The 15,489-nt window shown below is 37.8% G+C and overlaps 1 protein-coding gene across 1 annotated transcript; it reads right to left on the bottom strand.

Annotated features, from left to right (window-relative positions):
- Window positions 1–8,161: 8,161 nt before the first annotated feature.
- On the bottom strand, window positions 8,162–11,624 carry LOC121381179 (protein Fer3-like). The gene has a single exon (XM_041510356.1). It carries the CDS (start codon window positions 11,145–11,147, stop codon window positions 10,449–10,451), a length of 699 nt encoding a protein of 232 aa, XP_041366290.1. The 5' UTR covers window positions 11,148–11,624; the 3' UTR covers window positions 8,162–10,448.
- Window positions 11,625–15,489: the final 3,865 nt, after the last annotated feature.

Below are 15,489 nucleotides of genomic sequence, written 5' to 3'. Positions count from 1 at the left end.
CATACAATATATAGATATTCATACATCAATACATCCTAGCGAGTGCCAGGTCTGCCCACTGTTTCTTGCACATAAGCGGGATCGACTGCGTAACTTGCAGACCCCATGCATATAGTTGAGTTAAAGAGCATCCTGTTTATGGATGCCTCAATAGCTCAAAAGGTATCGTGGCAAGTCTGCAAAGTTGCGGGCGATTCGGTGCCATAGGTTCGAGTCCCAGCGACGGCACGGGACAATTTGTGAAGCCAGAAAGGATTTAATTATCCCCTGCGCCAGTGCGTTAATATCTATGTATGTAACAGTCAACCTCGACATACATACAATATATAGATATTCATACATCAATAAATACTAGCCAGTGCCAGGTCTGCCCACTGTTTCATGCACATAAGCGAGATCGACTGCGTAACTTGTAGACCCCATGCATATAGTTAAGTTAAAGAGCATCCTTTTTATGGATGCCTCAATAGCTCATAAGGTATCGTGGCAAGTCTGCAAAGTTGCGGGCGATTCGATGCCATAGGTTCAAGTCCCAGGGACGGCACGGGACAATTTGTGAAGCCAGAAAGGATTTAATTATCCCCTGCGCCAATGCGTTAATATCTATGTATGTAACAGTCAACCTCGACATACACACAATATATAGATATTCATACAATACACACACACACACACACACACACACACACACACATATATACATACACACATATATACATACATACACACACACACACACACACACATACATACATAATGCACACATGATATGAGAATGACGATTTCCTGACTTTAACTAAATGTTGACGTGGTCAAACAGCCAGGTGACTGGTATTTCAGATGTCAGTATGATTTTGGGGGTCTGTGGGACACTGTAGTTGTCGGTGGTGACAGAGAAAGCTCACTCTGGGTATGAGCCGATATTGAGGTACGTACCCAGTACCTACCAATCTTAAGTGAGATAGCTTAATCACCACACCGCCGAGGTCGGTCATATGGTTAGATAACATTGCAGCCAAGCTAGGCTGATATAGTCCAAAAGGGAAATCGTGACCATCTTAAAGCTGCAGTCCGTGGAATATTTTTATTATTTAATCATTTAGAATGGATGATCCAGTTCTGTTTGGTACATATAAGGTCCACCACATCGCTATAGTTTCGCAATACTCGCTTATCTACATTATCTAGGTCAACTACAAACGCAATGGCTAGCTTTGTTTTTCTTCATTTAGCGGGACGCCAGTAGAATTGGGAGTTTACGTGATTTGCGCAGGCGCTGAGCTTCTCGCGTGATTTTGAACAAATTTAGCTGTCTTGATTGAAGGGTCGTCTCCTATCTCCAAAATATATTTACATCCATAGAGGTATGGTACAACATCTTTCCAGGGGTCGGTGGGGGATTTGCCTTGAAATTTTAACAGTGGCCATCGGTTGGTATACGCGTTACATGTAAGGGGGTGTCAATAATTATGTAACGCTTCAGGGGGAGAGGAAGAGGTCGGTGTATTCGATTTACGTATCATTTATCAAGACTATATGTTATTTCTATTCATTACTTAGACCTAAAAAGGTGGGGGTTTTTAATTGCGCGCTTGGTCTAGGATCGATCCCCATCGGCGGGCTCGTTCCAGCCAGAGTGCCATGGCTTGTATATAAAAGGCCATGGTATGTGATATCCTGTCTGTGGGATGGTGCATATAAATGATCCATTGCTAAAAAAAAAATGCAGCGGGTTTCCGAGGCGTGTGTGCAGCGGTTTTAGCGGGGTTGGGGGTTATAGACTGTGTTGAGCGACGTTTATATGGCGTCATGCTCTCCCAGAAAATATATATTTCAATTTTGTTTAGCTTGGGCAGGTAAGTGTTTCGACCCCCAATACCCTCCCCCTTCACATATACCCGTTTCCTCTCTAAGATTGTATGTCAAAATTACCAAAAATATGTTTGACATCCAATAGCCGATGATTAATAAATCAATATGCTCTAACATTGATGTCGTTAAACAAAACAAACTAACTTTCCATACGAAAGAATATTTATTTGAATATGTTAGTTATAACACTCGTAAAATTAAGAAGTGAAAACGTCCAATGTCTGCTTTAGTATATTATATATATATATATATATATATATATATATATATATATATATATATATATATATATATATATATATATATATATAATACATGATCAATGTGTTATACAAACTAAACTTTGAAAGTTCTACTAACACTTTATAAAATATTAATTCTGATATAGGAAGGTACGATTATCGATAATACGTTGTCAAGATCAAACCGGTTTTAACGAAAGACTCTACTATACTATCCTCAACCGCACGTTCTTCGTACAGCGCAAGATTTCTCATTTAATTTTTTGATTTTGAGATGACCCCTACAATTTCAAATCTGCAAACGCACGTGTTAACTGAAACTGACAACAGGCTGTCGCTTGTGCTTTGTCGAGCAATGGCAGCATAGGCGACAAATCGAGCGTATACTTTTGACGATCTCCGTTCATAGCGAACACATACACATTTTTTATTAAGTGCATTTGAGGTTGTATTTCATAGTTGTACATGATGTTATAATATGGTAACCTGAGACTGTAACTTTAAGCTAAGTAGAGTGATATACTATTTCACAAAATGATAATATGCAAATAACATTTTTTTTATTACCCATATGGTAAAAAATATATTGGTACATATCAAAGAAATACGTCCCACTAGAACGCCAAATGGGACGTAACACAGCATGACGTCTTCGATTTGGCGCACTACAGCGTTACAGGAACGTCAACCAAACGAGTTGAGTGATATAAATCAAGATCGATTATGGGTAATAAATAGGATATTAAACTCGCTATCATTTCGTATCATGTTTATATTCCTCGTGAAATAATTTTCATTGTCACTCGCTATAGCTCGTGACAACTAAAAATTATTTCACTCTGGACATAAACATGATACAAAATGGAAGCTCGTTCTGAAATATCCTATAAATGCAGCCCCTAGTTAATAGAAACATATACAGTATCTCACGAAACTTTTTTTTCAGATTTCATCGTATCAGTTGTAAATAAGATAATTGTTTATTTAAATGTAAACTTTTGATAATGTTATTACGTAATTTAGCTAAACTGAATATTCACCCCTTCATCGGGGAGGCGACGCATTATTACCAAAGAATTTCCATTAATTTTCGTTAAATGCTATAGTTTAAACTGCACATGTCTGTATTCATAAATGTGATACCAGAGATAGGTAGAAATTTGTTAACAAATATAAAGAAACTTCATTATTTAAAACAATATCAAGCTACTACGGTAAATACTGTAATTATGTAATATGCTCTATATAACATGGAACCGGCCTCGGTGGCGTCGTGGTTAGGCCATCGGTCTACAGGCTGGTAGGTACTGGGTTCAGATCCCAGTCGAGGCATGGGAATTTTAATCCAGATGCCGACTCCAAACCCTGAGTGAGTGCTCCGCAAGGCTCAATGGGTAGGTGTAAACCACTTGCACCGACCAGTGATCCATAACTGGTACAACAAAGGCTATGGTTTGTGCTATCCTGCCTGTGGGAAGCGCAAATAAAAGATCCCTTGCTGCTAATCGGAAAGAGTAGCCCATGAAGTGGCGACAGCGGGTTTTTTCTCAAAATCTGTGTGGTCCTTAACCATATGTCTGACGCCATATAACCGTAAATAAAATGTGTTGAGTGCGTCGTTAAATAAAAACATTTTTCTTTCTTTCTTTCTATATAACATGGGGTTATGGAATGTATTATACAATGTTAAAGAGATCTGATGTTAGAGTAATGCTCTTGACCTACTTTCAAAAAGTGAAGTGACATCTGGATTGATTTATGTTTTCATTATTCAGCATATGCATGGCTTTGCCAATTTTAATTAATTCAGTGAAAATATTAATGCAATATTAATGTATCTTCAAACCAAGTTGAAAAGGAAGTAAGAACAGGACAAAGACAAACGCCCTATACACCTAAAAATATTCACACAAAACGCCCAGACCCACCAACAACACAACAACATACAAGCAAAGAAATAACAAAGAAAAAGAGAAAAAAGCCCCCACCCCCCACCCCCCCATAAAAAAAGCCAAGCAAAACATAACAACACACAAACCTTCTATTTTACTGAAACTATTCTGGCTTGCGTCAAACCCATCCCCAATACTCCAACTCACCAAAAACAACAATAAAGCAGCAAACAGTAACAACACCTCTAAAAACCAACAAAAAAATCCCCCAACAATAAAACAACCCCCTCAAAAAAACAAAAAAACAAAACAAAAAAAACCCCCAACAAAAACCAAACAAAAACAAACAAAACCCCAAACCAAACCCAAACACCCTCTAAAGAACAACAAAATTAGAAATATTTCAATTATTATTATTAATATATTTTGGCTTACAAGTGTTCGTAAGTCTTTTATCGGATATGATCTGATAATTGGAGCGAATTAAATGAAGCCGACCCAGCAGCACACACGGCGCCCAATTTGCGCCCCACTGCACCCTACCAATATTCCAGTTAAGATACATCTTAAACTTAAAGGAATATTCCTGAGTTTGCTTCAATTTTAAGATGTTATCGACTAGCAGAGACTTGTGAACGACTGTAATTACAAACCAAATATATTTTGCTGCATAAAATATTAGTGGCTGTAATGTATACTAAACGCGTTTCTAGTATTTCTAGGTTAAATTTCATTTTATTTCCTAAAATAATATTTTTTTCGTACGTACTAAATTATCTGAAGACAAAATCCAGTTTGGGCTTCTTACAAATAGTATGACGACTAGAAACACATTGAATATACAGACACAGATATTGTAAACAATAAAATATATTTAATGCGTGTTTTTAGACGTTAAACGATTTTATTAGTCTAAAACATCTTACAATGCAGACAACTCAGGACAGTCCCTTTAACCCTTGTCATCTCCCTATCTGATGATCTTCGTTTTAATTTCTACCAAAATATTTATGTTGTTACCCGATTTAAGAAAGTATGTGTTTTAATATCAGAGCCTAACTTTGCATTTGTAACAGCCAAAACCTTTTTTTTTTTTTTTTTTTATTTTTTTTTTTTATTTTTTATTTAAACAATAGTGTTATCATTATTATTATTTTAGTTAACATTCTTGTATTATTTAACTATACTGTCTCTCATAATTCCATAACGAATGGCTTATATACTTTTACGTTTCTTTTATTTTGTTTATTTTGTACATACGGTGACATGCTAAAGGCGCATATCCTAATTTTAACACGTAAAAGAAATAAACACTAAGTTTAGTTAATTTACAAAGCTGTAACTCATTTGGATAAAGTTACAATAGAGTGAAAGAAGTCTGTGACGTTAAAACGGTGAAATATTCCTTAAAATGGATTAGAACTCGAATCAATAAACCGCTACTTCTCAGGCGCACGTGCGTTTTTAACAATATGAAAAATTCAATTGTTGGTACTACAAACACCAGGATGACCAGAAACACTTTGGTTCTACGGAAATGGATATCTAAAGAATAAAATATAAGTAATGTTTGAATTTTGTGATCATAAACGGCTCTAATAATGAACAATATGCTGTAGTGTTTAAAAACTAGGGTTTGTCCCTTTAATACATTATCTGTTTGTCTGTCTGTCTGTCCCAACCGTCCGTTCAGAACGTTCCTTATTCCACAGTGTGATAGTGTAATAATGTAATAATAATCAGAACATTATAACACGTCACAAACGTAATGTATCTGCTACACTAAATGATAAAATTACTATTTTATTATATAATAGACATGTATAACCATAGGACCATAGATTTGTTGTTTGTGGACACCTGGGCCCCATTTCACAAAACATCGTAAGTTACGTCTGCTACTAGCAGTTATGCCGGCCGTGCGTTTACACATGTTTGGCATCAATTTCAAGTAGAAAATTACTTCATTACGGAAGCTGGAGTATTTTAAAGACAAAAGAAAATGAAATATGTGCTCTTCTAACTATATTTGTTGAACTATAATAGTAATAAGAATCGTAGATTTACGTTTACGTGCAAAACGTAACTTACGATGTTTAGTGAAACGGGCTCCTGTTCTTCTAATGCACACGTTAAACTACGAATGCACTTGATTTGACTTCTATATTGATTGAAACATATTTTATTGCTTATAACGTACAAATGGATTGGGCACACGTTATCCAACTTACGAGGCCCTCTCCTAATAATGACTTCTATATAGTTGGCATAGTCACAAAAATGACGACATTCAAGATACTTATTATTAATGTAATGTTCGCCAAACGTTTGTACTTGATCTCGTTTAGATTTTTATCTCACTGTTTTCGGAAGCAAAGTTATTGCTATAAACGTATCGTGTCGCGAATTTCAGTCCCAGTATTTCAAATAGTGTCCATGACCGTTTCGCTTATTATTTATCTCAATGTATCGTGAGGTAGACTATTCCTGTACCGGTATGATAAATGGTTCCATACTACACGACACAACACGTTTGTAGCTATACCGTGGCTTCGGTGGGTTTTGGTGTTGTTGTTTTTTTGTGTGTACATACATACATACATACATACATACATACATATATATATATATATATATATATATATATATATATATATATATATATATATATATATATATATATATATATATATATATATATATATATATATATAAATGTAACACAAGTGAAAGTGTAAGTAATTTGTTTAACAAAAACAATATTTTAAAAATATAATGTTTTATATTAACAATATTTTTTTCAACAATTTGCATACTAACGTACCTTTCGCTACATCTGTTGGAAATTAGTTTTACTACAAAGTACACAAGAGTCTTAAAAATTACATAACTAGTATTTTCTGGATGTGATATTCAATTTAATATTATTTTTAATTTAATTAATTTTAGTGAGAACTAAAGGATGCACAAATTGGCATAATGTTAATAAATGTTTTAAAGAGTCTGCACCATAATTGGATATAAAAAAAAAAAAAAATGTTTTATTTAACGACGCACTCAACACATTTTATTTACGGTTATATGGCGTCAGACATATGGTTAAAGACGACACAGATTTTGAGAGGAAACCCGCTGTCGCCACTACATGGGCTCCTCTTCCGATTAGCAGCAAGGGATCTTTTATTTGCGCTTCCCACAGGCAGGATAGCACAGACCATGGCCTTTGTTGAACCAGTTATGGATCACTGGTCGGTGCAAGTGGTTTACACCTACTCATTGAGCCTTGCGGAGCACTTAATCGGGGTTTCGAGTCAGTATCTGGATTAAAAATCCCATGCCTCGACTGGGATCCGAACCCAGTACCTACCAGCTTGTAGACCGATGACCTACCACGACGCCACCGAGGCCGGTCATATAATTGGATATAGTTATTTCAATTAGTTTCACTTTATATATAAATAACAATGTCCATAATATTCTGCTACTAATGGCATGGTTTGGTACCGAGCTGTATACGAACAGTTTTACAATGGGAATTCACTGCAGCACATAAACCAAGAAAGATTCCACCACCCCCTCCCCCTCCAAAAAAAAAGAAGAAAAAAAAAGAAAAAGAAACAGCAACAACACACAAATACACCCCAACAACCTCCCCCCCCCCAACAACAACAAACCAAGACAAACAAAATAAAACAGAATACACCGCCAACACACACCCCCAAAAAACACGAAAAACCCCCACAACAAACCCCCCCCCCCCCCGCAAAAAAAAAATAAAAAAAATAAAAACCCAAACAACAAACCTAGACAAACAAAATAAAACAGAACAAACCGCCAACTAAAAACAAAAAACAACCCAAAAAACCCCAAACAACAACAAACCTAGACAAAAAATATATAACAGAACAACCGGCCAACAAAAACAATAACAACAAAAAACCTACACAAACAACAACAACAACAAAAGCCCCCAGAACATACCGCCAACAACAACAACAAAAATCCCCCCCCCCCCCAACCCAAATCTACTAAAGCCCGAAACTAACAAAACCATTGTTGAAAATCGCCAAAATGGCATTTTTATCCTTTATGTCTCTTGTTTTCTGTTGTTTTGTTTATATGTTTATAAGAATAACGGTAAAACAAGATATTTGTAAGATGTACGAACTTTTCATTTTCCGAACAATTTAATTAAACTATAGAAAAAAAGAAGAAGAAATATATTGTAAAGCTTCATATTCATTGTTTTTATTAATTCTACTAGAACCAGAATGAATTATTCATCTTTAATATTTATAATATACTCTAAATATTGTATTTGTTCTGTTTTTGTTTTCTTCTTGTTTGTTGTTGCAAAAACCTAAATATAACATGATTTGATTCAAGAAATACCAATGCTAAATATTTCAAGGATGTTCGCGCATACCATAAGGCATTATTTTAATATTCGCCGATTTTAGTTGTCTAAACTAATTGAAGTTGTAATTGCAAATAGCATTTTTCTTAAATCCTAACCATAGGCATTCATATCTTATTACAGTAATGATTATATGTTAAAGATTTGTCTACAACTAAAAAAGTTAAACTTCAAAAAAAAAAAAAAAAAAAAAAAAAGAAGAAGCAAAAATACTATTCTTAAAACAACATAAAATTATTGTAAACGTAAACAACAAGGCGCCATCCTGTATTTTTTGCAGGGGGTGGGTCTACATGCATGTTCTGAATGAACATTAAAATATGTCAAAAAAGTGGATCTGCGCTAAAGGTGCACTTATTTATCAGCAATGGCGGATCCAGAAAATCCATTTGGGAGGGGGGGGGGGGCGGCAGTGACATGAGGTGGAATGCCAAGGGAACTTTGGGGGAGGTATGGAGAAAGATCGTAAAAAAAGTTAAAATTAATATACTAGTATAATACAATTATAACTATCGCAACATTTAGGGGGTCCGAGCCCCTGCCCACCCCCTAGATCCGTCTCTGATCAGCGACAAGAAAGGCAAGAAAGTCAATGGTTGGTGGAAAACAATCATTTATTTACAGTCAATAAAATCGTATGTACAAATAAACAGTTTTTAATGTGAAATACAAAGCAAAAAAAAAAAAAAAAAAAAAAAAAAAAAAAAAATCTGCTGTACAGGCAGTGTTACAGTACGCGAGATACGAGTACTAAAATGTCATATAAAAATAAAAATGTTCACCAACAATATTGCACTTCATCGGCCTGTGCGTGCAAATTGTTAAGCTCCGTAAAAAAAATTCAAACCACACACGTGCTGAACGATCTGAATTTGGAAGACGTCTACGTAAGGCACATTTGTGAATACCACCATATTGGATCTGGACCAATTTGCACAGAAAAGTATAAAATAAATGTCAAACTAATATACATATTAACATTACCAATCTTTTTCAATCGTTTAACTATTTCTCAGAACAGTTTTTAGTTTATTCCGTGATCGCAGCATACGAAACATTTCATGAAATCAGTCTCTCTCTTTTTTCTCTCATTGTCCAGATCACAATGGCGGTCTTTGCCTTATATACTGACTTCCACAAAGGTAGACACTTTGATGTCAACGTAAAAGAAGAATTCAAACAATACTTCCTCCCATGGAATCACAAACAGTCTTCTAAATTTAAATCAATTCAGTATTTTAATTAAAGAAGCCGACCCTAGTTTCGGAGGTACGTGTCTTTTTCATTTCGTATTAAATGCAGTATGAGAGTTTCACAAAGATGCGGAGGAACAGAATCACACAGGATTTGCCAAGATTGAAGAATTAAGAAAGACGCTGTTAAGTGACGTGTAATTCAACCGTATTAAAGGTGCTAAAACTAAAACAATTTTATCATTCCAAGGGGCGGGTTCGAGCTTAGTAGGTAGAGCGCTCGTATGAGGTACTTTTGTCGTCGGATCAAACTCACAGAGGACCTATTCTCTGGTATATCAAACATTTGTGGTATGTACTGTCCTGCATGTGGCAAAGTGCATATAAAAGATTCCTTGCTATAATAAAACAAATGTAGCGGGTTTCCTCTGAAGACTACGTGTCGGAATTACCAAATGTTTGACATCCAGTAGACGAAGGTTAATTAGTCAATGTGCTCTAGTGGTGTCGTTAAACAAAAGAAACATTAATTTACACTTCCATATAACTAGTGTGAACTCCTTTAATAACAACATACTGTCCTTCTTCTTCTTCTCCTCGAATTTACCACATGGATGAAAGTTCACCGGTTCAGTAACATCAGACTAGTTTTCAGCAAACAAATTATTGGCCATCTTTTACGATTATAATCTGTGTTCAAAATACACGCCTACATTCCTAAATAAAAACAAATGGAATATAACTCCCACATAAAGTGTGAAATAAAAATCCCGAAAATACTGTATAACTGGGGTTTTTTTTGTCAGTGAAGTGTATCTAAGGCACATAACTCTTATCCTGAATCTTCATTTTCGGAAAAGTCAGCATTCACATTATTGGGGCTGGCACAGTAACTGTCCGACATGCCGTCCTCATATTTCTTAAGTACAATATCTCTTGGATCCTTCCCAGTGGTGACCTCCTTCATGAAACTGATGTACGTCATAGCAAGTTTGAGAGTCTCTATCCTCGAGAGCTTCTTTTCGTAATTGAACGCCGGAAGTCTCGTTCGCAGGGCGTCGAAAGCCTCGTTTAAGTGGAACATCCGCTTCCGCTCCCGAACGTTTGCGGCCTTCCGTTGCGATGGCGTCTGGACTCGCCTTCGTTTCGTCTTACCTCCGTGCTTCTCGCTCGAGCTGTCCTGGCGGGAAAACTCCATCCCCAGCATAGCCGGCATCGTCGACATCGTCTCGTGGGGAGGGTGCCACTGCGGCATGGAACAGTGGGTGGACTGCACCCCCGGGTACATGTGCACCGACGGTAGTTCCCCCTCCATGGTCGGGTAGTAAGCCAGGGCCGGGTCCGGCACGTGGTGCCACTCGTCATCCGGGTACCCTGCGACGTGGGCCTCCCCCGGGTATGCCGCCGCCGAGTTGAAGGACGCGAGATGAAGGTCAGGCTGGACGAAGGAGGAATCGGTGAAGAGTTCACCGAGAAGTCGTCGGTCCGGTTCCATCGTCAGATTTCTCTGTACGCAGAAATGTTCCACCATTCTGACAATTTTACTTGTACACGAAAATCTGTAGTTTCCTTTTTTTTTTCCCCGGTGAATAATATTTTGTCCGTCTCAAGAACCTCTAAAACAGTTGCAACATCCTTTTGGAAATTGCTTTCAACACTTGAATCCTGAATTCTGGAACCAATTTAGTGATTTTTAAAAAATGTTTTCTTCTTAATGGTTTTGTTTTAAAGACGCAGAATCTTCTTTAGAATTTTTTGTTTTTAAAGTTTACCTTTAAACAACATACGCTATTTTACTGTTACTTTTTCTCTTTCAGGTGAAACTTATTAAAACCGACAGCCACAGGAGAAACTGCTAGCCGTATCCAGAAAAGCAGACGACAGTTCCTAGCGCTTGATCAACAAGTGTCAAACAGCAACATGTTGCACTGGTAATAGATCAGCGAGTATTGGATGGTCTTTTAATGTTGTATATTTATGTCCCATTTTAATATCGACCAAAGCCGAGGCGCCGTGTCAATTAATACAGGTAAACGCATCCGGCACGCGACATCCTAGAGGTTGCGTTACAACTCGCGTGGCCGTCCTCCACGTGGCGAGGGCGTGGCTAGAAGCGTGGCTCGCGCAGGTGGGCGTGACATCATAAACAAAGCGCTACCTGTCGGAAGAACGACTAATGTTCGCGAGGCCGTGAAAACCCCATAACCGCACATTGTGGTAATTAAGCGCACCGTAACCGTAACCTCTGCTGACAGGTAAAAACAGAAGTCATTCAAGCACCGGGAGGCGTGGTCTGTGAAGCGTGAAGGCTCCGCCCTCCTCTCCCGAAGAAGAAGACGTTTGTCGTGAGCGATCTGCGGTGGGCTTTGTTCGCTTGTTGCCCCCCGAGCTGTGTATGTTTTACCCGTCGACTGGTTTTTTACATTGATCAATAAGCTGGTCTCCATTATTAACGCGAACACTCGACATTTTACGTTTATGTTTTCTGTTTATTAAACTGTTGGAACCAAACATTTATTTTAGCCGTTGGTCTTTTGTTTCAAAGTGCCGGCGCCTGCTGTGGTTGACATAACAACTATATATGCATATGTATCTACGTACGGACACACGCGCTCTTTCTCTCTTTCTCTCACACACATACCTTCATACATGAATATATCCATCCATCCATATATCCATTCATATATCCATCCATCCATCCATATATGCATCCATCCATCCATATATCCATTCATCCATCCATCCATCCATCCATATATCCATCCATCCATAATCGGTAGTCGTAATAGCTGTTGATGCATGGTATTGTGGTCTATTAGAGTTACCCCACCCTTAGTCCATATCAGTCTATCCTCTAACCTTGACGTCCAATAGCCGATGATAAGATAAATAAAATCAATGTGCTTTAGTGGCGTCGTTAAATAAAACACATTTTTTTTCTATCCTCTACCCATTGACCAGTCCATTTTGGGTGTCCCTAACTGAAGCCAAAATTCCTGCTGTTATAGCTCTCTGGGTCACTGAGACATACAAGCCCCCTCACCACGTCAAGGAATGGACCATGAAAGGGTCCATAATCAGTTGTATGCATGGTTTTAATATTTTAAAGGGACATTCCTGACTTTACTCCATTATAATATGTTTCCAAAACAGAACAGAACAGAACAGAACAGAACTTTATTACACTCACTCCGACTAATAAAATATTTCTACGATTAAACTTACATATTAAATGTATTTTCTTGTTTAGAATATCAGTGTTTGTATATTCAATGTGTTTCTGGTCGTCTTAATATTTGTAAGAAGCTCAAACTGGATTTTGTATAATTTCGTACGTACGAAAAAACTAATATGTTATGCAGAAAAATATATTTGATATGTGATTACAATCGTTAAAAAGTCTCTGTTAGTCGATAACATCTTAAAAAGTGCAGCAAACGCAGGAATGTCCCTTTAATGATCTGATTTTCTTTCAGTTCCATTTGTAAAGTGTCAGTGTCGCCGAACTTCTAGATTGGGAATATACTGGAATCCTCCCTCCGTCATTATATATATTTAACATAGTCACTTATATATGTGTCTACATTTTATACTTTATACTTTGGCATAAACGGATTTGTTCCTAATGTCTACATTAGGTGTGGCGTATTTGCTGCTTATGTTTATACTGGCCGTAGCGTATTTAACGGCCCAGGGTTTTCCCAAAATTGATATGGCATAACATATAGTATCACTGTGGTATATACATATATATGTTACATACCATTTGTGCTTAAGTGGTTAGAGGTTTCAGTGCTCTACGGTTAGTTTATCAAAGGCTACTGCAGTGCTAAATGTTTAGATTGGATACCACCATTCAGTTTTACATGAACATCATTACAATTTCTATGTCAGAATATATTCTTTGAACAATAAGACAATATCGAGAGGACTACATGACTGCTATTTGTTTAGGAAGTGCATTCGCTTTGTACGTTCCGTTGAAAAAATCAACACGAATTGATCTCGAAAATGTTGAGTAATAATCCACCCTTATTATGAGTTCTGCCGGAGCAACCCTGTCATTTTGCTGTTATATAAATGGCAGCACACCACTTGCACAACACCGGTATCGGTAGTGTGGTTGTTAAGCCATCGGACTTAACGATGGTTGGTACTCGGTTCATATCCCGGTACCTACCGGCCTCGGTGGCGTCGTGGCAGGCCATCGGTCTACAGGCTGGTAGGTACTGGGTTCGGATCCCAGTCGAGGCATGGGATTTTTAATCCAGATACCGACTCCAAACCCTGAGTGAGTGCTCCGCAAGGCTCAATGGGTAGGTGTAAACCACTTGCACCGACCAGTGATCCATAACTGGTTCAACAAAGGACATGGTTTGTGCTATCCTGCCTGTGGGAAGCGCAAATAAAAGATCCCTTGCTGCTAATCGGAAGAGTAGCCTATGTAGTGGCGACAGCGGGTTTCCTCTCAAAATCTGTGTGGTCCTTAACCATATGTCTGACGCCATATAACCGTAAATAAAATGTGTTGAGTGCGTCGTTAAATAAAACACTTCTTTCTTTTTATATCCCGGTACCAGCTCCCACTCAGAGCGAATTTAACGCCTTAGTGGGTAACTGTAAGGCCACTGCACCGCCATCTATCTATCTCTCTCTCTCTCTCTCTCTCTCTCTCTCTCTCTCTCTCTCTCTCTCTCTCTCTCTCTCTCTCTCTCTCTCTCTCTCTCTCTCTCTCTCTCTCTCTCTCTCTCTCACTAACTCACTGTCCTAGACAGACAGCACATATAGCTGAGCTCTGCGACCAGGACAGCGTGCTTGAACCTTAAATAGATATAAGCATGCAACTATAAAATACTACAGAGGTCAACCTACTTGTAACCATTAAAAAAAAAAAAAAAAAAAAGAAAAAAGATTTGAAAAGGTAATTCAGTGTTGTATTATTATTATTATTATTATTATTATTATTATTATTATTATTTTAAAATGAAGAACCATTTTCAAATTTGGATTGCTGCAAGTAACGACACGACAAATGATGGTATGGCACCTTTTTTGGCGACACCGAGAGCCCGGTACTCGCAAATATTAGGTCAGGTCAGGTCAGATCAGGTTAGGTCATAGGTTTTAACGTGCACATTCAGAACAGGCTGTTGTACCACACGACTGTCATGGGCGCAGGTGTCGACCTCGACCGGCCCATATTTTCGAAGCTATCTTAGCGCTACGAAGTCGTAAAACCATCGTAGGGTGTGACATCACTACAGCACACGCCATAGTGACGCCATAGCTTACGATGATTTTACGATTTCGTAGGCTAAGATTGCTTCGAAAATATGGGCCCTGGGCAGGAAATGATTTTGGTTGGGTGGGAGAGGGAGTTGCCCACGCTGACATGTGCAAGGGAACACAAACAGCCCGACTAGGGTCGGTAGCTGGCAAGTGTTGGTTTTGGTGATATTGAATTTGCAAATGACCTGTAGGATTAAAGCCAAATAGAAAATGTTGCGTAATTCCTTCAATGTAATTTTGACGCATATTTTAGAATGGTTCATCAAATTTAAAAATGGAACTAATTGGTTGATTTGACTTGAGTTATGTCGGACTCTCCAACTTTTATAGCATTTAACAGTTATTATTATTATTATTTTTTAAAGATTAAATAATTTAGAGTTTTGATTCATATCACAAAAGTGGTTGACCGGTTTCGAGAAAAACTGGGTATAAAAACACGTAACTTTATATCGATCTCGGTTGTACAGTGGTTAAGCCAACGGACATAAGGCTGGTAGGTACTGGGTTCGCCTCCAGGTACCGGCTGCCAACCAGAGCGAGAGTTTAACGACTCCGTGGGTAAGGCCACTACACCGACTTCT

This window comes from Gigantopelta aegis, chromosome 9 (genome assembly GCF_016097555.1).
Source record: "Gigantopelta aegis isolate Gae_Host chromosome 9, Gae_host_genome, whole genome shotgun sequence".
Taxonomy (NCBI): Eukaryota; Metazoa; Mollusca; class Gastropoda; order Neomphalida; family Peltospiridae; genus Gigantopelta; species Gigantopelta aegis.
This window is presented reverse-complemented; position numbering and strand designations above follow the sequence as displayed.

What these genes read in the sequence shown, in the direction of transcription:
- LOC121381179 (XM_041510356.1), bottom strand. Translation starts at nt 11,147, where the DNA reads ATGGTGGAACATTTCTGCGTACAGAGAAATCTGACGATGGAACCGGAC.